This window comes from Chrysemys picta, chromosome 1, assembly GCF_011386835.1.
Source record: "Chrysemys picta bellii isolate R12L10 chromosome 1, ASM1138683v2, whole genome shotgun sequence".
NCBI classification, from domain to species: Eukaryota; Metazoa; Chordata; order Testudines; family Emydidae; genus Chrysemys; species Chrysemys picta.
The window spans coordinates 26,863,511-26,887,661 of record NC_088791.1 but is presented as its reverse complement, the minus strand read 5'-3'; the positions used below and the strand labels follow the sequence as shown (position 1 = coordinate 26,887,661).

The following is a 24,151-nucleotide window of genomic DNA, read 5'->3' as shown; positions in this document are numbered from 1 at the left end:
AGGTTAATAGCTCACCTTTGGCTTCACAAAGATAGTGAAGAACACAGCAAGCCACAATAATGTGCACCACATTGATGGCACTGGAATCTAAATGTGTCTGTAGATATCTCCAACCAGATTTCAATCTGCCAAATACACTTTCAACAACCTGCTGAGTATAATTTGCTGAGTATAATTAAACCTTCTTTTTCCAGGTCTCTGATATCGATACAGTTTCATAGGCCAAGGCAAAAGAGGGTACACAGGGTCCCCCAGAATAAGCGTGGGGGACAGAAACTCCCTTCATGACAATGTCATTTGGTGGAATAGTGTCCCAGCCTGTCCATGAATATAGACTCCACCACCACTTTACCTACAGTCCAATTTCCAGCACCAAACTGGTTGGCAATGAACCTGTAGTCGTATGGGGTAGCCAGCTTCCAAAAGAGTGTAGCAATCCACTTTTTGACCAGCAAGGTTGGCCTCGTGTGTGTTTTTACACTGGAGAGTCAGGGCAAGCTGCTCACAAAGCTCCAGAAATGTAGCTTTCTTCATGCAAAAGTTCTGCACTCACTGCTGGTCATCGCAGGTTTGCAAGATGATGTGGTCCCACCAGTCTATGCTTGTGGCTGTGCTCCAGAACTGCTAGCTGCAGCTATACTGAGAGTTGTGAGGAGTATCAGCCAGTTTGAGTCTGACATGTCTGTCTCCTTCTCCTGATGCATTAGCTCTGTCAGGTGCCTTTGGTGGGTTCAAAAAATACTGCCACAATGTGCTCCAGCGTCTCATGGAAGCTTAGCTGGTTTCCTGTAACGGAGCAAAAGCAGAAGCGAGATAAGTTCTTCAAATGATGCCTTCTCCATGTTGCTGGCTCAGGGTGCTGGGAGTGCACAGACCAAAACGACAACCCAGAAGAACTTCCTGTAATGTGCAGGGTGGAGACTGTGCTGCACTGTGATGAAAGGCCTAGAGTGGCCACATTTCAGGAGGCACTAAGAAGTCTGGGACATGGTTAGTTGGACTCTGGTCTGCGTACTGCAGTATGGACGCCAGAGCCCCCGGATTCAAGCCTGGCTTAGAAAATTTTTAACCTCAGGTTGACAATCAGTGTAGACAAGCCACTGCAGGCCGTGGGGAGACCCCAGAGCTCCAAAGTCCCATGGGCAGCTGGTGCTGCCCCACCCTCTCTCTGCAGCAGGGCTAGGGTTCTCAGCCCCTCCGCCTTGGACTTCAGTCATCCCGTCAGCCCCCTCCCCAATATTTTTAGTAAAAGTCACAGACAGATCACAGACTTCCGTGAATATTTGTTTATTGCCTGTGACCTCTCCATGACTTTTACTAAAAATAACCTTGACAAAATCTTAACCTTACTCATTGTTCAAATAATTTTTAGAAGGAAGTGCTTCTTCTGGTTTTACAAAAGCTGACATACTGAACATTCATTAGAACATACTCTGGGACTGCTTCTGACTGAATCATTTTGAACAGCTTTTTATGCTAGCATAATTTGTACTGGGGTCATTGAATTTAACTCCATGAGACTAGTTCTGCACAGTCATTTTGCCTGAAATGTGTTTTCTAAATGACATCTGGTTTTCAAACTGCCTTTCGTTACATAATAGTGGCTTTAACATCTGTATGAATTTAACTACCAGCAGCAGTGGGTTTTCAGCAAGTGCAGCCAACAATGTTAATTTTTTTGCTCTAAAAGAGCAATGTATTTTCATTAGGCTGCAAAATGTTACGATTTATGTACATTTTAATATGCTTCAGAAAGAGAACAGTAAGAAGGCACTTACCCAAGTATGTCATACCCTAATTGGAGAATGAAAGTCCTTCATTTTTCAATAGATTTTGGTTTCAAAACCATAAAACAGATGAAAGTTGTGGTTGAAAGTAAGCCAAACTAAAGAGTTATTATTAGCACTCTCTTTTTGGGCAGGGTAATTGAGAACTGTAGGTTCCAGAGATGGAAAATATCTATTAGATCATCTAGATGCATAGATTCCAAGGCCAGAAGGGACCCTTGTGATCGTCTAATCTGATCTCCTGTATAACACACAATTTCTAGATCATATCTGTTAGAAAAACATCCAGTCTGGATTTTAAAATTGTCCATGATGGAGAATCCACCGTGATTGCACGTAAATTATTACAATAGTTAATTACTCTCATGATAAACAATTGTCCTCATTTCCTGTCTGAATTTGTCTAACTTCAGTTTCCAGCCATTGGATCATGTTACATCTTTCTCTGCTAGATTGAAGAGCACATAATTAAATATTTGTTCTGCATGTAGATACCCATCGGCTGTAATCAAGTGCCCCCTTAACCTTCTCTCTGTTAAGCTAAATAGATTGAAATCCTAGAATCTGTCACTATAAGGCATGTTTTCTACTTCTTTAATCATTCTCATGGCTCTTCTGTGAACCCTCCAATTTATCAACATCCTTCTTGAACTGTGGGCACCAGAACTGGACACAGCTTTCCAGTGGCAGTTGCCCCAGTTGCAAATATAGAAGTAGAATAACCTCTACTTCTACTTGAGATTTCCCTGTTTATGCATCCCAGGATTGCATTAGCTTTTTTGGCCACAGCGTGTCACAGGGAGCTCGTGTTCAGTTGATTATTCACCATGACCCCCACACTTTTTTCAGAGTCACTGCTTCCCAGGATAGTCTGCCATCTTGTAAGTATTGCCTTACATTCTAAGTTCCTAGATGTGTACATTTACATTTAGCTGTATTAAAACAGATATTGTTTGCTTGAGACCAGCTTACCAAGCGATCCAGATCGCTCTGAATCAGTGATCTCTCCTTTCCAAATTTTTGTATCATATGTAAACTTTATCATTGATGATTTTGTTTTCATCCTGATCATTAATAAAAATGTTAAATAGCATAGGACCAAGAACTAGTTTCTGTGGGACCCTAATGGAAACATACCCACTCAATGACAATTCCTTGTTGACAGTTACATTTTGAAACCAATTTTTAACCCATTAATGTGTGCCATGTTAGTTTTATATTGTTTTATGTCATTTTTTAACCAAAATGTGTGGTACCAAGTCAAGCGCCTTACAGAAGTTTAAGTATATTACGTCAACTCTATTACTATTATCAACCAAACTTGTAATCTCATCAAAAAATGTATCAAGTTAATTTGACAAGATCTCTTTTCCATAAACCCATATTAATTGGCATTAATTATATTACCTTCTAGTTCTGTATTAATAGAGTCCCATATCAGCATCTGTATTATCTTGTCCAGGATCAATGTCTGTCTGACAGGCCTATAATTACCCAGGTCATCTCATTTACCCTTTTTAAAAATTGGCACAATATTATCCGGACCTGCTGATTTAAAAATGTCTAACATTAGTAACTTCTGTTTAACGTCCTCCAGAGATACTAGTGGAATGGAAACAGTGTTATCACAATATAGGACTATATCAACTATTTCCCCCCCAAATACAGAACAGAAATATTTAATGAACACTTCTGCCTTTTCTGCATTATTATTAACAGTTCTACCACTTCCATCTAGTAATGGTCCAGTATTATTGTCAGGATTCTTTGTGTATGTTCTTCCTATGTATTTAAAAAACTCCTTTTTATTGTTCCTAACACTGCTGGCCCTAGAGTTTCTCTTGTGTCCCTTTGCTTCCCTTATCAATTTTCTGCAGTTCCTAACTTCTGATTTATATTAATTACTATCAACTTTCCCTTTTGTCCATTTGTTATAGATCATTTTTTATTTTTTTTATTGTTGCCTTCACTTCTCTAAATAAGATCATTTTTTTATGGTATTGTGGCTTTTGGGGCATCTATTAAGATGCTCTTCAATGTTACCCAATTATCATTTACATTTTTCTGATTAAATTCTTCCTCCCAGCTGATTTGGCTTAATGGTTTTCAGGTTTTAAAATTGGCCCTATTAAAGCACCAAGTGTATACTGATCTGACTTTTTTCTGCTTGAACACTATAAATGTGATCAGGTCATGGTCACTTGTTCCTAAGCAATCAGTTCCTCTTTATCTGTTAATACAAGGTCCAATGACGAATTTCCCCATGTGGTTGCAACACTTCTTGCATTAGGGAATTGTCATCTATAATGTTTAGAAATTCCAAGGATGTTTTAGTGCTGGCAGCATCAGATGTCCAGCATATGTCACTCAAATCAAAATTCACAATGATCATACAGTTTTTTTCCAAGATCATTTTCTTCCAAGTTATCAGTAACTTAGAAACAGGTAATACCATTTTTGACATAGTGCCACTTTCCCTCCCCTTTTTCCCACACTGTCCTTCCTAAATAGGTTATAAGCATTGATTTTAATATATCAATAGTGCCAATCATCCCACCGGGTTTCAATAATATCAACTAGATCGAACTTATGCTCATAAATGAGCAATTCCAGTTCCTCCTTTTTGTTACCCAGGCTCCTGGCATTAGTGTACAGGCAATTCAAGATTTTTTTCTCTTCATGTCTTCTGGTTCCTTGATTAATTTTGTTTTCAAAATTTCAATTTTGGTCTGAGTTCTTATCTTCCATCTTTTTACCCTCCTCTTTTGCTATTAGTTTAATGCTCTCCTGACTACTCTAGCCAGTTTGCCCCCGAGAAGATTGGTTCCCCTTCTACTGAGGCGAAGGCCATCCAAACTATACAGCCATCTCACCGTAGAAGGATGTTCCACAAAATCAAAACCCTACACCGCTTACCTACCAGCGGTTCACTTCTAGAATCTTCTGTCTTCTTTTGCTCACGAGACAGGAACGATCTCAAAGAAGAAGACTTGGATATTCTTCAGCACGCTTCTGAGTTCCCTGAAGTCATCTGTTATCTGTGAGATATCCCACAAGGCAAGAGCATCCCAGCTCTTTGGCCTTACTATCAGTCTTGGTAAGACAGAGGTCTTGTTCCAACCACCACCTTGTTCCAGTGCTCCAGCACCAGCCATCTCCATCCAAAGCACACAGCTGAAAAATGTGGATCAGTTCAAGTATTTGGGCATAACCATCTCTAGTGACAGTTGCCTTGATAAGGAAATAGTTTCCAGAATCAGTAAAGCCAGCCTGGCCTTTTGCTAACTCCGAACAAAAGTCCTGAGCAACACAACATTCATCTCTCCACCAAACTGAAAATCTATAGTGCAGTGGTCCTAACATCTCTTCTGGATGGTTCTGAGACATGTACTCTTTATAGACAGCACATTAAACAGTTTGGGCAATTTCACATGTACTCCTTCTGCTCAATAATGAGCATTTGCCAGCAGGACAGAGTGACCAATATTAAGGTACTTGAGAGAGCAAACACAACTAGCTTTGAGGAAATGCTACTGAGAGCACAACGTAGGTGGACTGAACATATCATCAGAATGGAAGACCACTACCTCCCAAAACAGATCCTGTATGGGGAGCTGAGGTAGGACAAAAAGAAAGGGTCATCCATATAAGTGCTTCAAAGATAACTTGAAGAGCAGTCTCCAGTGGGTTAGCATCAACCTCAAATATGCATAGCATAGCCATGATGAGAATTGCAACAATATTGTCATTATCATCAGCGATGGACTACTACTATCCCACAAGACAGTGTCATTAGTGCCGATATGAACCATCACCAACGGAATGTTGCCCGTTGACATTAGAAGCCTATCCAGTCTTAGAGTGATGTCTCATTTTTTGGCTCAGGAAGACAACAAACTGTCCTGTTGTCCACTTGTCCCTTGCAGAATGTTCTTTCAGTTCTTCAGAGAACTGAATCTCCAACAGCTATCATTTGTCTTCTTTGGATGGTTGGACAACTCTTTGTGGGCAAGCTTAATTTTCTTACAGGTTGGGCCGAGTTGCCATCCACATGTGCCCGGTACAGCTCTCTCATCTGTTGGATTTGCCTGATCTTGAGAGGTATCTTCGATATTTCCACATTGAGGACCTGGTATCTATTTATATTTGTAGCTGTGTGGAATTCCTCTTGCATTTCTTCTCTCTGGTGACCACAGCCTGCCCATCCCCATCTGTCTCCTGCTGTGTAGAATGTTGCCTTGAATTCTTGTATCTGTTGCTTACAAATCTCCTGGCCTGCTTTCTAACTTCTTCTTTCTTCCTGATTCCTTGGTGGCCACCTTCATTCTTCATTGAACCTGGGGACCTGCTGTTTTCCAAACCTAGCTGCCGAGGTACTCCTCAGCTACTGTGATTCTCAATAGCTTCTCAAGATGCCCCCGCAATCCAAGAATCCTCCAGGACAGCCACCAACTTACACTTTGTGTACAGGACATCCCTTCTGGCTGCGGGCAGGAAAGAGAAAATGGTACAACCATTTCAGGTCTCTATCGTTGGCAATCTTGACATCACACACACTGCTGAATCTGGAGGGAAGGTCTCTAAAATGCCTTCTCTCAACTTCCTCCAAAACTCTCCTGTTAGCTGCTTCTGTTCTTGGCTCATGAGATCTCCTTGCCAGTAATTTTTTATAACAAGTTTTTTCCTGCTTAGAGGAGCTCAGCTCACCCCCCTGACCACCTGGGAGCAATTAACTTCTATCTTCAAACAGCTGGCAGCTGGTCCAAGCTCCAAGGGTTAGAGCCTCAGGGCTTTTAGCAAGGCACCCTTCTTACTCACGGCCCACAGCCCAGCTATGCAGCCTGTACACAGAGAATAAACAAACGAACAGTCAACCAACAAACTATAGGCAGACTATATGTACCACTCACCAAATCCCACTATCTTCAATCACTGAGTCTGCAGCTACCCCCTCCAAAACTCTCCTTTTATCTGCCTCTGTTTGTGGCACATCTCTTTGCCAATGCAGAATTGTTCTCTGTTGTGCTTTTACTGGTGGTTTGTGTAGCCCGGTTTTGCAAGTACCCCTCAGTAGGGCTTCCATCACCCCTCTGGGAAACTGTTTCATAGGCTAATAACTCTTATATAAGGAAGGTTTTCCTAATACTCAGCCTAATTGTCCCCTTTAGATTCATGCCATTGATTCTATTTATAGCCCCCCCTCCTTTAGCTCTGCTGAATAATTCCCCTCCCTTCTATGTCATACAGTTATAATCTATATTGGTGGACTTTTCCTACCATTAGTTAATCTTCACTTAGCCAGGCTATACATATATTTCCTTGTAAATCAGACTATCCAGCCACTAATCAATTATTTCTTTTCTGTGAATGTTCTCCAGTTTGTCATCATCTTCCCGGTAAGAGGCAGGATCTTCTCACTGAATGTCCTTCACTTCTGGAATTCTTTTCTCCTCCACACAGCCCTAATGGCCTGACAAAGCTGGTCTTTGTTACCCTTTAAGGAATGATGCAAATACTTTAGCTGGTTGGTGAAAAAGATATTGCCCTTAAGTATGGCTTCTGTTATACCTGGGAGTTAGGCCTCTAAGTTTGATCAGTAGAGCTTCAGAAGGTCTGTTCTCTTCAGGGTACCACCCTCAGCCACTTGCTATTCTTAACCCCTAGCCCTTGATAATCCACCTACCCAAACACACACTTTTCAAGGATCATTCTCACACAACTACATTTCAGGGGAAATTTAGTCGTTGGATTTCAGCATAGCTATTACACCTGTTCCGTCATGCCTTGAAGGTCAAGAATTCTTCTCCGGACTTCCTGACTACCCTTTCAGAAAATTTCAGTCACTGGTATGTAACATTGTACTGTTACTGTGGTCTTTTCTACTCAGATTAAATTATAACTACATCCAATTTTACTTTTCTGTAAAGAACAGTCTTAGAATATTTCTTCTAATTTCTTTTGTTCAAAATATTCTTGATAAATGTCCTTTTTTTAAAATCACCCACACAGTTTTTCTGGCTACTTTCAAGTCTGTTCTCACCAGATGTTTTTTCCAAGCTTTTGTGACAATGAAATACAGCCACTGTAATACGTGCTATGAAGAAAAAGCTTTGACAACTGAAATTTTTTGCTAAGAGGCACAATTACTTTCATTTATATCTTTCCAAATGTGGAATAAATTTTTATGTGTTTCTGTTTGAAAACAGATTACTTTCCAGGGTTTACACTGCCTGAACTTTTGATATTTTTCAAAGCTAGTTATAAAATAGCATTATCACCTTATTAAGATTTAGTAGACTATGGAAATTTTAATGGGAATCTTTTTATTATATATCAAGTCCCCCATCCTCCAAGGAGTGCACAGACCCCAAGTTAACATCCAAACGCATTCCCTTCCTGGGGTTTGGCTTTATTAGTAACCCAAAAACAGTAATACAACAGAAAACATAGTCTCTGCTTCCTCTGTGACTAGGTATCACAGGAATACGTCTGTCCTAACTCTCCATTCCCTCTGTCTAGAAAGTCACTGCCACCTCCCATATGTCTAGAGTTTAAGTTCATGAGCCACATGTGCCCCTGTGAGTAAAGCAGAATGTCAGTGCCTTTATGCAGGGTTCTAAAACTTGCTGACAGGGTGAGTTACCAGAAGAGTCCTGCTGCCCTGTTACATTTTCACAAAGTGCTAGAATAGTATAGCTCTGTATTGTGTGGGCAGTAATATATTTAAAGATGTCAGTAATTTGAAATTGTTTCTTTTGAAAACACGAGGTGCAGTGGATTCCCATTCTTTTGTCTTAACTTTGGGGACAAGACTCAGACAGAACTTCCAAGGTGTTTCAAGGGTTACATATATCTCTTTTCCCCCTCTCAGCATATGGTACATTCTGCCACTGCTTCATGGATTTCAGAACCCCTAAATGTACAAACTGATGTCAGTTCTCTTTCAGTTGCTACTAGCACTTAAAGGTTCGCCACCCTGTTCTTTTTTTTCTGTGCACCTGGTGCATCAAGTGAACCTCAGAACCTGTACAGTCTCTGTATCAGATTAATCTAAAGTAGTGCTTGTGAATGGAGGGCATAAGAATCAGCCAATGTAAGCAGTGTGCTAAGATTTTGGAAAGTGTATTTAGGCCCCCGTATGAAGGACTTTTCTTGAGCCCCTGCTTAACTTACGTATCCACACACTATTTGAGAGTCACAGTTTTGGTGGCTAGACTTGCTTGCTTTGGAACTAACACACTAGAGACTGTGTCAAACCTTTTTACTGGTTAGCCCTTTTATAAGGGCTGTGGAGTGACAAGGGTTTGTTTCCCTACTTTCTGTCCATTAGACATCTTTCCTTAACTTGTTCTTTACTCTCAAGTTTTTTTCAGATATTTTGAAAAGTCTTTTTTTTTTAATTTTCATACCTTAATCACAAGAAAACTACAATAGAAAACTGTGTCAGGAGCAAAATATTGTTGCATCAGTTTACCGTCACACATCTGGCTTCCCATTACAATACAATTTCTGATGCTTCGGTATTCCAGTGTGGTAGTTTTGATGCTTCAAGACCATCTGCCACCTATTTCTCCTATGTAGCATAAGGTCTACCTTAGACTTCACTTCGTAGACATTTGTGGAATTGGACTCTGTCTTCCATATCTTTTTGGTATTATCCCCCCACAAAAAATCAGCCAGCTTGATCCTGACTAGTTTGCCCTATTTTCAACCTTTGCCTATGTTCCTCTTTAATCTCTGTCATTTGAGGCTTCTGTGCTTGGTGTATATCAGTCTTCTCCTCCTCCTGAGCCCTCTGAATCTATTTGAATCCACAGCAAACTCAGGCTTAGTGTAGATTCCTCCATATATGTCCCTGGAGGTAGGGCTTGTATCCAGCGAAGCACTTGTCTCCTAATGACCTCCCGGCATTTCAGGGAATACTTTACTAGCTAGCAGAGGTGTTAAACCTTTCTTCATTTGGGGAAGATGCTCATAATAGATTTGATATTTTGCAGTCCAGCAGTAATGTGAATTAGATTGTGTCTGCACAAGTGAGGGGACTGGTAGATAGATTGAGCTTGGCTGGGGAAGGTGAGGGGGATGAGGATAATTGATGAATGAAAGAAACTCATGCTGCTAGAAAACCCAACAAAATGTTTTCTGCCAGCAGACAAAGTGAGAAAGTGATGGCCTTGGGTGACAAAACACAGTTGCTGCTTATGACATTCCCCAAATCTGGCAGAAAGGTTTTATGCAAGGCCTGGCTGCTTCCACATAATTTATCTTGGACTAGCCACAACACACATCTTTTAGCCCCATGACCATGATGTCATGCAGCAGACACTTCCACTGTGTTCAGTCATGTCATCTTATAAGATTCCTTTAAGAACTGGTGAATGTATTTCTATGGGCTCACAACATATGGAGTCACCTTCTGAGCCTTTAGCAGAGTGCTTTTTATTTTGCCTGCCACTAAAGAAATTGTAAAATCTGTGGATAAAAAGCACTGGATAAGAGCTAAGTATTATTATTTATTTTTACTGTTTTGATTTTTAATTCCAATCAAATCTTTGAGAAGAGTGAGTGAAATGCAGTCTTTAATGACTGATCCACCATTCACTCTAAGTTGTCCTTTGTTCTCTTTGCAAATTTATAACTAGATTGTTGTCTTAGTTCCACTTGGTTCAGACCATCATCGTCCAAATATTTTTTACCACACTTCATTTTGATCCAGGAAAATTTAGACTCCAGACCTTTTTAGATGTCAAAACAGCTTTAGGGTTTTATTTTTTTAGGATTAAAACATTGTAGGACATCACTTAGACATTGTCTTTTGGGGATCACTATAGGGGAAATGACATCTGTACACATCTATCTATCTAAGTGGGTTTATATATACAGTAGATAGATAGATATAAAAGACCTGTTTATACATTAATCAGGATGACAGTACGTCAGGACATCAGTATTCCTGTATTCTCTCCCATGTTTTCCTACCTAGCAACTATCTCAATAGTCTCAGCTTTCTTCACCCAAGTAATCTTTAAGGAGCATTTATCCAAACAGGCTCGCACATGCATTGCTGAGTGTTTAGAATATGACCCACACTGAGTGAGCATTAGAATTCAGTCATCTGTAGTAAAAGTGGCTCGTCTGTCTGCTTATGTCTGGTGCAGATATTGGCCAAGCTGCCACTTGGAACTCAAAGCACACTTTCTAGAAGCTTTATTGTTTAGAGGTGGAGGGCAGTCAGATGCCCAGATTAGTAGGGCAGTGTTTGTTTAATTATTGCACCTCTTAATTCCTTAATGGTTGCTGCTTGCTAGTCTTCAGGGTTGAGAGCTGTGGAAGCAATTTGGGGAAGGGAAAAAGAAAGTTGCTTAACTGTAATTTGCAATTCTCATACCTTGTTTCTTCCTTAGATCTACACTCTTTCTCTCTCCAGTGTCTTTAGAGTTTGGAATCTGTGTTTGCTGCTCTGCATGAACTGGAAATAGCAGTCTTATCTACCTTTGCTTTTTAAGCATAGTCTCAGTACCTGAACCTGTAGGCTTATAACTCTCTGTTTAAACATTCACTACAAAGTGATTTTTGACCCATGTGCATTGCATTAAACTTACTGAAAATTTATGGAAGAAGCATAGTTGGAGGGCTGCAGTTGACCAGGTAAATAACCTTGTTTTACTCTAAATAATGATCAAAACTTTTGTGTCTTGTAGCACGTTAAGCTTAAAACATTAATCAGAAACTTGGTATCCAGCCTGATAGTATTTCTGATTTATAGGCAGAGGATTTAGTAAGCAATTTTACAATACGGTACTGACCTTCTGTTCCATATACAGTATTTGATGAGAGTAGGGGAAATTGGTCACAATTTGTTATTAATGCAGCACTGGAACATTTGTAATGCAGCAGCAAGGTCACTTTTGATTTCTGCAGCCTACATAATATTTAGATGGGTCCAGCTCCAAGCTATCAAGGCTTATGGTGTGTTCATTGGAAGCTTTTATGAGCCTCATGCCATTCCTTCTGTAGGATATGACCTGCTTTCATTGGTAGTCTCTGAATGTAAGAGCCCAGCTGCAAGCATATCCTGCAAAAATGATTAGCCAATAATGGTGCACTGGGGTGTAAAATAGCAGTTGTAATAACAGATTACTCCATTAGGCTTCTTCATTGACTGAATAAAGACCTGATTGAGTGAAGAATGTAGAAAAATGTACTCTTCTGACTTAAACTTAAAGGATTCGATAAAATAACAAATTTAGGGGTAAGAGGAGTGCCATTAAAATGAAACCAGAGAGATTTGCAGATTAGAATTTGAGTAATTTCCTAGTCTCACTTTTCCAAAGTGCTATAGACACTAACAAAAGGAATTGTGAATCAGCTGCCTTTAACATAATTTATAGACCTATGGTAATCTTTGCAATATTCAGGTTTGTGGGAACAAATGAAGCAGTAATCTTATCATAGTTTTCAGACTTGTATTGTCCTATGCTATAAACCAAAATTAAATAGTTATACTTATTTATAAACATTGTTTCATTCCTAGCAAACCTAGTTTTTGCTCACCACAGACTAGGCGGCTGAAGAAATACTAAGGAGATTAGAATAATATTTTAAAGTAATCAATTTTGGGGCATAACTTTAACCAGTAAGGAAGGTTTGAAGGCTCCTTATTCCTTTAGCTTTCCTTTGCTTATTTACACATACATTTACTGTGGTTAAGTACTTGCTTTCTTGATGGTTTGAATTTGCATTCAGTTGCCTAATTCAGGCATTCACTCTTACTTAAGAAACTCTTTAGTACAATATATTTAGTACATTATATTTAATCACTTACAGACTTGTTAATATTTTGCTTTTGAAATATGGGACTATTTCCATTATATCTTCTCTGCCTGGTCAGATCCTGAATGACAAAATGTCACTGTGTTATGGTGCATTGTCACCAGCTGAGGGTAAGTAACTAGGAGCATCTTTTCTCCTTCTCCCTGACACACAGCATCACAGAGAGAGGGAGCAAATGAGCAATCAAGATATTTTTTAAAAATAAGGCCGAAGTAGTTACATCAGTATATTCTGATGTCCTCACTCTGCTGTGATGTACGTCAGCTAAGCAGGACAAATGAGGCTGCATTCTAATGGAATATATTCACAGGTATATAAGACTCTCTTAAATCTGTGTCCTACAGTTCAATATTTGCATTTTGGTTTATTGCACTTCAGGATGAATTTTTCAGAACATCCCTGTGCATTTGCAGAAATAGTGTCCCAGGCTGAAGCTCCCACCTGCTCCTTTAGAGAGCTGTGGCAGCATTGCACCAATATATTTCTCCTTTCTGTACTCATGTTTTGTTTTTGTTTGTTTTTTCATTCCTGCCTCGTCAAATGGTTCGCCAATCCTAACACTTCTTCCAGAAGTGGCTTTTTGGAGGCAGCATTTCCTGTGTATGGCTCATCTGAAACACTTTCTCCTTTCTTCCTCCCCGCTTCTTACTGGTGTGTAACTCCTCACTTATTTTGTTATCCTCTTTTCTCATTTTCCACACCACCCATGAATAAAAAAAGGCCATTCTGGGTCAGACTAGTGGTCCATCTAGCCCAGTATCCTGTCTTCCAACACTGCCAGATGCTTCACAGGGAATGAACAGAACAGGGCAACTATCAAGTGTAGTATCTGTTCTTATCAGTTTAATGGACTGAATCACAGAACAGTGTGTGTTACTTTGCATTTATCAACATTTAATTTCCTCTGCCATTTTGTTCCCCATTCACCCAGTTTTGTGATATTCTTTGTAACTCTTTGCAGTCTGCTTCCTACTTAACTATCTTGAGTAATTTTGTACAGTCTGCGAACGTTGCCACTTCTCTGTTTATCCCCTTTTCCAGAATATTTTTGAATAAATTGAACAGCACAGGTCCCAGCATAAATCCTTGGGGGACCCTGCTATTTACCTCTCTCCCCTGTGAAAACTGACTGTTTCCTCCTATCTTTTAACTAGTTACTGATCCATGAGAAGACCTTCCCTCTTATCTCATGACTGTTTACTTTGCTTAAGAGCCTTTGGTGAGGGACCTTGTCAAAGGCTTTCTGAAAGTCCAAGTACACTATATCAACTGGATCGCCTTTGTCCACATGCTTGTTGACTTCTCAAAGAATTCTAATAAATTAGCGAGGGCCCTTTACAATAGGCTTGTTGACTCTTCCCCAACATATTGTGTTTATCTGTGTGCGATAATTTTGTTCTTTACTATAGTTTCAACCTATTTTCTTGGTACTTGAAGTTTGGCTTTCTGGCCCGTAATTGCCAGGATTCCCTCTGGAACCTTTTTTAAAAATCGGCATGACCTTATCTATCCTCCAGTCACCTGTTACAGGGGCCGATTTCAACAATAGGTTACATAGCACAGTTTCATATATGAGTTCCTTCAGAACTCTTGAGTGAAGACCATTTGGTCCTAGTGACTTATTACTGTTTAACTTTTTGGTATGTTCCAAAACTTCCTCAACTCCTCCATCTGGGGCAGTTCCTCAGATTTGTCATCTGAAAAGAATGGCTCGGGTGTGGAAATCTTCCTCATGGCTTTATGTTCCTTGAGTGCTCCTTTAGCACCTTGATCGTCCAGTGACCCCACTGATTGTTTGGCAGGCTTCCTGCATCTAATGTACTTAAACACTTTTGCTATTAATTTTTGCTAGTTGTCCTTTAAATTCTTTTTTAGTCTGCCTAATTATACTTTTATACTTGACTTGCCAGGGTTAGCACTCCTTTCTATCTTCCTCACTACAGTTTGACTTCCAGTTTTTAAAGGATGCCTTTTTGTTGCTAACCGCCTCTTTTACTGGGCTGTTGTGCTGATGTGGCGTTTTTTGATCCTTTTATTGTTTGTTTGTTTTTATTTGGGGTATGCATTTAGTTTGAGCCTCTGTTATATTTTTAAAATAGTTTCCATGCAGCTTGCAGGCATTTCACTTTTTTGTGTCTATTTAACTAGATTCTGTGTTAAAAAAATTCTCATTTTTGAAGTTAAATGTTACCGTGGTGGGTATGTTTCTCCCTACAAAGCTATTAAATTTAATTACAGTACGGTCACTATTACTGAGCGGTTCAGCTATATTCACCTCTTGGACCAGATCCTGTGCTGCACTTAGGACTAAATAAAGAATTGCCCCTCCCCTTGTGGGTTCCAGGACTAGTGCTCCAAGGAGCAATCATTAATGGTGTCTAGAAATTTTCTCCCTTCATCCCTTCAGTGACACCTGGCAGACCAGGTGCCACCTCATGCCAAGGGCCCTCGGTCTCAGCTGAACATTAACCAATACGTAGCTGGAAACCAGTCTGGCTCATCTGTGTGTTAGTATTGTTAAAATAGATGTTAAGTTTATAAGTATGTGTTTAGACTTTATGAAATGCTTGTAGGATGCGGCATATTAGGGCTGTCAGTTAATTGTAGTTAACTCAAGCAATTAACTCAAAACAAATTAACTAGATTAAAAAAATAATTGCCATTAAACAATAAGAGAATACCAATTGAAATCTATTATGAATATTTTGGATGTTTTTCTATATTTTCAAATATATTGATTTCAGTTACAACACAGAATATAAAGTGTACAGTGCTCACTTTATATTATTTTTTATTACAAATATTTGCACTGTAAAAAAGATGTACAAAAGAAATAGAATTTTTAATTTTACCTCATACAAGTACTGTAGTGAAATCTCTTTATTGTGAGAGTTCAACCTCCAAATGTAGATTTTTTTTTTTGTTACATAACTGCACTCAAAAACAAAACTATGTAAAACTTTGGAGCCTACAAGTCCATTCAGTCCTACTTCTTGTTCAGCCAATCACTAAGACAAACAAGTTTGTTTACATTTATCGGCATTAATGCTGCCCGATTCTTATTTACAGTGTCACCTGAAAGTGAGACCAGCGTTGTCATGGCACTTTTGTAGCCGGCGTTGCAAGTTATTTACGTGCCAGATGTGCTAAACTTTCGTATGCCTCCTCACGTTTAGGCCACCATTCCAGAGGACATGCTTCCACGTTGCTGACGCTTGTTAAAAAATTAATGCATTACTTAAATTTGTGACTGAACTTCTTGGGGGAGAATTGTATGTCTCCTGCTCTGTGGTTTTACCCGCATCCTGCCATATATTTTGTGTTATGGCAGTCTCAGATGACGACTCAGCACATGTTGTTTGATTTAAGAACACTTTCCTTGCAGATTTGACAAAACACAGAGAAGGTACCAATGTGAGATTTCCAAAAATAGCTACAGCACTCGACCCAAGGTTTAAGAATCTGAAGTGCCTTCCAAAATCTGAGAGGGACGAGATGTGGAACATGCAGTCAGAAGTCTTAAAAAAGCAACATTCTGATGCAGAAACTACAAAACATGAACCACCAAAAAAGAAAATCAACCTTTTGTTCGTGGCATCTGACTCACATGATGAAAATGAACGTGCATCAGTCCGCACTGCTTTGGATCGTTATCGAGCAGAACCCATCATCAGCATGGAAGCATGTTCTTTGGAATTCTGGTTGAAGCATGAAGAGGCATTCAAATGTTTAGCATATCTGGCATGTAAATACCTTGCAACGCCAGCTACAACAGTTCCATGCAAACACCTGTTCTCACTTTCAGGTGACATTGTAAATAAGAAGCGGGCAACATTATCTCTCGTAAATGTAAACAAACTTGTTTGTCTTAGCGATTGGCTGAACAAGAAGTTAGGACTCGGTGGACTTGTAGGCTCTAAAGTTTTACATTATTTTATTTTTGAGTGCAGTTACGTAAAAAAAATTTCTAGATTTGTAAGTTGCACTTTCACGATAAAGAGATTGCACTACAGTACTTATGAGGTGAATTGAAAAATTTATTTTGTTTATCTTTTTTACAGTGCATATATTTGTAATCAATAATAATAGAAAGTGAGCACTGTACATTTTGTACTGTGTTGTAATTTAAATCAATATATTTGAAAATGTAGAAAACATCCAAAAATATTTAAATAAATGGTATCTATTATTATTTAACAATGTGATTAAAACTGCAATTAATCATGATTAATATATGCAGTAGGGCTGTCAAACGATTACAAAAATTAATCTCACTTATAAGATCTGTACCCCATATTATAAAGTGATATTAAGTGTTTGTATTATAATCCTCTGTGATTGTGTAAGCCATCAAACAGGAAAGGAGCATTAATTATTGTAAAATGCTGGCTTCCTACAGAGGGTGTTAGGTCCTGCCCACCAAGAAGGCCTATTGAAACAAAATGAGACATTGTGAAACATCAAAGAACAAAGACTTTAATTGTCTTCCACTGCACTCCCTCAAGAGGAGACATGCGAGTGAACTCATCCCATCCGCTTGAACTCTGGGGGGGAAGAAGATAAAAATCCTGACAAGTTTTCTAAGCATAAGGATAGGATCCGCAGCTGCTTAGCCTAGGTTAGCTCTGAAGAACATATAGAGCTTGCATATTACAGGAGCTTCTATCACCTTTTGGAACCTAAGACTGTAACTCATTTATGTATGTATGTTTACCTGCTTTAACCTTGTAAATAACCTTTTCCTTAGTTAATAAATCTTTAGTGTATATTATAGGATTGTCTACAAGCATTGTCTTTGGTGTAAAATCTAAAGTGCAATTGACTTGTGGTAAGTGACCGGTCCTTTGGGATTGGAAGTAACCTGAATATTGTTGTGAGTTTCTGGTGTAAGGGACCATCTATCACAGAGGCAAGCATGCGTAGGTGGCAAGATAGACTGGAGTACCCAAGGGGACTGTCTGTGACTCTGTTGTTAAGCTGTTATAGTGTCTGAGGAGTTTACACCTGATACTTGGTTGGTGAAATTTAAGTATAGAACTCACAATCAGTAAGAGGTTTGTGCCCTGTTTCTTAATAGTCTGCTCTGAAGTTGGTACTCAGGCTCTTACCAACCCAGACAGTTTGACATCTTCCTGAGGTGACATATGGGTATATGTCAATATGGGGATAGTTGAAATCCCCCATTATTATTCGGTTTTCTGTTATTGTAGCCTCTTTAATCTCCCTGAGCATTTCACAGTCACCATCACCATCCTGGTCAGGTGATCAGTAATATATTCCTACTGCTATATTCTTACTGTATGTATTTTCACCACTGTGCTCCTTTGCCTTCAATTCTTTGTCTGCCCCACGTCTGGGCTCTGTGGGGAGGGGAGGACTGGTGTATGGGCTGGTGGCTGCCCCGTAGCTGGGCTCTGGGGAGGAGGGCTGGGAGCTGCCCCATGGGAGGGAGGGCTGGTGTTTGGGCCAGGGGGTGCCCCATGGCTTGGCTCTGGGGGAAAAGGGGTACAGGTATCTGGGCCAGGGGGTGCCCTGCAGCTGGGCTGTGGGGGGATGGGAGTGTGGGTATCTGGGCTCTGGGGGACCCCACACAGCCCCCTCCAGCACTCCCCATCTGGAACTGGTTTGTTAGGGGTTTCTTTAACTCTCTACTCCTGGAGGAATCTTTTTTGCTGTTGTCTGTATTGTTGACATACTTGCTGGCAGGTATTTTGAAATAAATTACCAAAATAATTGAAACTGGAGTGATTCTATTGTGTTATTTTGACAAAATATGCAGAATTTTTAATTTTTTGGCACAGAATTCCCCCAGGAGTCACTGTGACAATAAGGAGCCAGACAAGAAAGACAAAGCTTGAGCAGCCAGTAAGGGGGTATGGGTGCAGGCTAAAGATGGTGGCATCGTTTTGTCTTTGTCTGTCATCCTCTTGTCATCCCAGATGATGGAGTAGGGGATAATGGTTCCTTCATTTCTCTCACTTCCCCCAACAGAGTCCTGATGGCTAGTTGCTACAAAGTCCACTGTGCTCTGAGCAAAAAGCTTTCCTCTTATGACTAGTACCCAGCTTGCTCAGCGAACTCACCTGCACACCACACCAAGTTCACAGATGCCTTTGGCAAAGAACTTTTTGGCATCCCACCCTCAATCTTGGAGTCAGAAGGAGAAAATAGCCAACAATATGGACAATTTAAAAATAAACCCTGTACATAAGTTTGTCTTTAGCCTATGAAGCCTTTATGGGAGGGATTGTCTCTTTTCTGTATTTGTACAGTGCCCAGCACAACTGGACCTAAATCCTGACTGCAGCCTTTGGGTGCTAGTGTAATACAGTATAAATATTTATTATTACAGCTGATGATGATGATTATAATAATAACAATAAAAATCACCCTTGAGGCACACACTTAACACAGATTAGCCTTCAGGAGCTCTATTAAACTAAATGTGTATTCATAGTGTATTTTTTGTGTCTTTTTCCCTTCTAGTTCTGTATCTCCCAGCTTCATTCTTTTCCTATATCTTTACATCTGTACTTCCGCATTTGTCATTTTCTCTCTCTCTCTCTCTCTCTCTCTCTCTCTCATTTGTCTCTCACCATTCACACTTTTTCTAGGGTCTCCATTAGGGTGATTAGATGTCCCGATTTTATAGAGACAGTCCCAATTTTTGGGTCTTTTTCTTATATAGGCTCCTATTGCCCCCCACCCTGTCCCGATTTTTCACATTTTCTGTCTGGTCACACTAGTCTCCATACTCCTTCCTTTCCTCTATTTTTAGTGTGCGCTTGGGCACCATTTAAAGTAAGTAGCAAATGTATTCCTTTTGTTTAATATGGTCTATACCTTCAATACCACAGTGTGGAAACTATCAAGACTTTAATGGCATTGAGTGTGCATGTGTGTACATATATATGTATGTATTGATACATACATATCCAACTCTGCTAAGAGATCATCTTTTGGAAGAAGGAAAAGAGTGATCGATCTCTCAAGATATAGTGTGTGTGTGTCTGTACATGTGTGGGCGCACACACACACACATCTCTCTCTTTCCTTCCAGGCCCACTCCCCAAGGGATGGGGTTTTGGCTTAGCGCATGATCTTCAGTACCCTTCATCCTGCGTTCCAACCTTGGGGCTTCTGTCTCATGGCAGGGTAGGGTGATTCAATGAGTTTGTTTGAAATGTGGTCTAATCTGGCACAAGGGGCTCTGGGGTATAAAACTCTGAGTATGACAATTCGAAAAGGTGGTCTCCACATGTGAGGGAAGTGAACTTGATGTATGTCTTAGGTGGCTGTCAAGACTTAGAAAGTGCCAATTCATGGAGGTAACGGAACTGTAGAGGTATTTAAGAAGAATTTCAGGGTAACCTCTGATATGAAGTGCCCTAAATTTCAACCTATGCATAAGGCTGCTCCTGCTGCAGACCTGGTCATGTGAATTTACACCCTTCTGGGTCAGCTGGTTTCAGAACAGTGTGACAGTCAGTGGGACAGTATAGCCAAATGTAGAACTTCCTTATGAAATAAGAGACATTTGGTGACCTTGCAAAAGTTATGTTGGTGACAAATGAAAATTTGGTCATTGTTATTCCTGTTTGCAAAAGTGAGTAATGTTTCAGTGATGTCTCTTGTTTCTAGATCACCTCTCTTGTGACACTCCAGCTTTTAACCTTGGTTGGCCATGATGACCAGCTTGATGGACCGAAGTACAAATGTACTGTCTCTCTGGACTTCATCAGGGCTATTGCAAGGTAAGATTGTTAAATAGCATTTAATGTTGCATGCACAGACCTGTATAAAAGGTTTAGATTTCAAAACCAATTCTTTGTTTAACCATTTATACTGGCTTCCTGCAGTTCACAGTGATACGGGAGTTATACTTGTTGATCCTTTTCTCTCCATTCTTCAACTCAGTACTGAGGGGCTGTCAGCTGCAAAGCATTCAGTAATAGAGAATCTCATGGCCTGTCACAGGGTGAATGTTAGTGGTCTCTTAGAAAAGCATGCAGATTCCTTCCTTGCCAGTGGGCTGACAGTGAGAGTCTATGACATTGTTAGCTACAATCTTCATGGAAAATGTGGCAGAGCCATTTATGTGAAATCTGATATTTATGAGGAGGCCCTACCAACTACTTTGCCTCACTGTGATATTGTAAGAGTTAGTCAGTTTGAAGTTGCAAATGTTTATAAACCTGCTGATGTAGCCTGAAACACCCCATCTTGACAAACACTTCAACATCCATCCATCTGTTAGGGGCTTCAACAGTCACCACACCTCCTGGGGCTATAAGAGAGTCTGACAAGAATGAACAAGATCTCACAGACTGGGCTTCTATAAATGATCTATAGTTCTTTCATTTCCTTAAGCAGCCAGCCACTTTTTCTCTGCATGATGGAAGTACTGCTGTTCTACTGACCTCAAGTGGGACATCTCAACAGGGGGCTGTGACATTATACTCCATATTCTTCATAGAAATATGGATATGATATGATATGGTATAACTAAGATATACTTTATGCAAGATGGCCCATGTGAGGTATCATTAGAAAGGTCATGATTTACTGAATGTGCTTATCCAATTTGTATGCATGTATCATTTTTGTATCTGAAGCTGGAAATATTGACCATATCTCTGTATTTCAAATGTGCTACACTGGATGAGGCCAGACAATGTTAGTGGCTTACTGAAGAAATGCACACAAGCACACAAGGATTACCCCAGGAACTGTGTGCAGTAGACACCTCTCAGAGACAGCTCGACACAGTGGGAACTGTTTGACTCAGGTCACAGCAAAAAAGGTTTCCAGCATGTGGGGGGAAGATCTAAAAGAGGGACAATGACAACAGGAGAGGACCTCACTCACCCTACAACACACCTGAGGAACAAAGACCGAACTGTGGGAAGTGATGGTCCCAGGCTGGAAGGATTTTTAGCCTGTGTAAGAAAACCTGGGAAAGCCAAGGCAACTTGTGCCTTAAGAATCTGCCAGCCTGTTTATCGTTCAGAGTGAGAATTTGCTAATTTGTATCCTATGTATCTAGTGTGTTAAGCTCAGTTTGCGTGTTTTGTTTCATTTGCTTAGTAATCTGCTTTGTTCTGTTTGCTATCCCTTGAACCAATTAAAATCTCCCTTTTATAGTTAATAAAATGTATTTTGTTTATTATTAAACCCAGTTAATGCAGTTTCTAACAGGAGGGGGCAAGAAGTCCTGCACATCTCTTTTCACATTGAGGAAGAGGGCGGATTTTTATGAGCTTGTGCTGTGCAGGTTTTTCTATACAGTGCAATACAGCATTATTTTGGGTTTATCTCCCAAAAGGTGTGCACGTGAGTGCTGGGGGAGTCCTCTCACACAGAGCTGACTTCAGTCTGTGACTGCAGCGGGGTGTGGCCCTACCAGTGTGTGTGTGCTGCAAGAGGCCAGAGAGCCTAATTCAGCAAAGCAGGGAGCGGGAACCCAGGCTGGTTGAGCAAGAGAGGCTCAGTGAAATCCTGGTACATAGGTGGCATCCCAGAAGAGGGGTCCGACTCATCACAGGGGCCAACTGTTACCAGCCTCCTGTGGAGTTCTTGGAAACTTCCCACACAGCCAGTACCTGTCCCCTTCTGCCCTATTCTTATTCTGATAGGAGTGACAATCTCCATAATAATCACTATACCTAGATTATGGTGGAATTATGGAAGGGAAGACTGGGAAAAAATTGTCAGTTGATCAATGAGCACATAGTGTGAATACCACATAATATTCTGAAGAAAATGCTTACACTTGCTTCTCAAAAGCAATCTTTGAAGCAGACACTAAATCCATCCCATGTGGCCAACAAAAGACTTACATAGCCTGCTTAGATGTGGAATGCATAGAACTTCTGAAGCAGTGTGAAGAATCTGGTAACTTAGAGACAGCAAACCACTGACAACCTCTATGCCTGTTGCAGGGAATGTTGGGAATAAGTTACCTCAACTACGGATGTGACAAGATCTAGCAGGAAAGCACAGTCATTCAGAAGGAAGCTTGGCGCAGCACAGAAACCACTAACCACACACCAGTGGAAAGTGTCCCCAAACAGCATCACCACACACCTAAGCAATATGACAAAAGCCAACAGGGACATGCCATTTGAGGAATCAGTAAAGAGGGAATGGCACCCATAAAGATTGTCTCCACCTTCATGTGAATATGACATCTTTCAGCCTTTATCCACTGAAGATGTGAAGAGAGCACTACTGAAAGCAAGAAAAACATGTGGCCTTGACAAGATTGCACCAGAAATTCTGTTTCTTCTTTGTAAGAAGAGCATAAAATGATTGTCAACAGCTATACCAAAACCAGGAAAGCACCAATCTGTTCCAGCTAGCTACCATAGGATAATCACTTCTGAGTTGTACTTACAAACTTTTGGAGCAACTAATTCCGCAAAGAATCATGCCCACAGTAGAACAGGATCTGAGTGATGAACAGGGCAAGGTTCCAGACCTAGTTCTTGCTCTTACCACCTGTACAGAAAATGGTTTTCAACAGAAGGAAAAAAGACAAGAGGTTGTGTTTCTTGACTACTGTCTGGCACATTGGCCTGTTGATCATGATGTCAAAGATGTTACCTCAATGGGTTGTTATAGTTACGGAAATGATCTTTTGAAACAGACAATTCCAGGTGATGCTAGAAAATAAACTGAGCACATGGAGGATCCAGAAGAACAGTGTCCCTCGGGGATCTGTTTTTGCCCTACCCTTTTTCAATATATTTACAGAAAGATCTACCTCCAACAATCTCAAAGCCATTCAGGTATGTGGATGACATCTGCCTAGCTTCAAGAGACAGGGACTTCAAAAAGACCAAGGACAATCTGAACCAAAATATGGTAGCTATCAGTGGCTACTGCAGTAATTGGAGTCTTAAATCCAGTGTGTCAAAGATGGTGTCCTCATGTTTTCACCTCAGTCATGAAAATGTTTCATGAGGACTCAGCACCTTGAATGCAGAATGACTAGCACATGACCCAAAGCCAATATATCTAGGTGTAACAGAAGGTTATTCACCTTGTGCAGTAACTGAGGTTCTTCGAGATGTATCCCCCTGTGAGTGCTCCATTTTAGGTCATTGTGCACCCTGTGCCTCTAGTCAGAGAATTTCAACAGCAGTACCCAGCTAGGCCACACATTCGCTCGCCCCATCTCACACCTATGGTGGCAGTTGATTAGCACTGTGCGGCCGCCCCACCTCTCAGTTCCTTCTCTACCGCAGAGTATTGATGAGAACTCCAAAGTGGAGGGGAGGAGGGAGGGTAGTGGAGCACCCACAGGGACACACATCTTGAAGAACCTTAGTTACTGCACAAGGTGAGTAACCCTCTCTTCTTCAAGTGATGTCCCTGTGGTGCTCCACTTTAAGTGACTGTATAGCAGTGCCCCTTGGCTTGGAGGAGGGATTCGGAGTTAGTTCTGAATAAATGAGAGGGTCATGTGTCCCAGCTGTGTGTCAGGAGCTTAGACCTGATCAATGATATAGTGTTGATGTTTTGCATAT

General features: G+C 40.5%; 1 protein-coding gene across 12 annotated transcripts in view; it reads left to right on the top strand.

The window, feature by feature from the left end:
• Positions 1-24,151, top strand: part of ORC5 (origin recognition complex subunit 5) — a 167,181-nt gene that overhangs the window by 113,653 nt on the left and 29,377 nt on the right. For 11 of the 12 annotated variants that reach the window (XR_006176663.2, XR_010590791.1, XR_006176664.2 and 8 more), the window contains exon 14: positions 20,262-20,374. Coding sequence is in view for 7 of the 12 variants with exons in the window: in XM_042859356.2 (XP_042715290.1) it covers positions 20,262-20,374 (113 nt within the window). In the remaining 5 variants the exon portion in view is untranslated. Of the gene's footprint in view, positions 1-20,261; positions 20,375-20,877; positions 21,774-24,151 lie in introns of those variants that run through there. The other variant, XM_005305806.5, reaches the window with a different exon arrangement.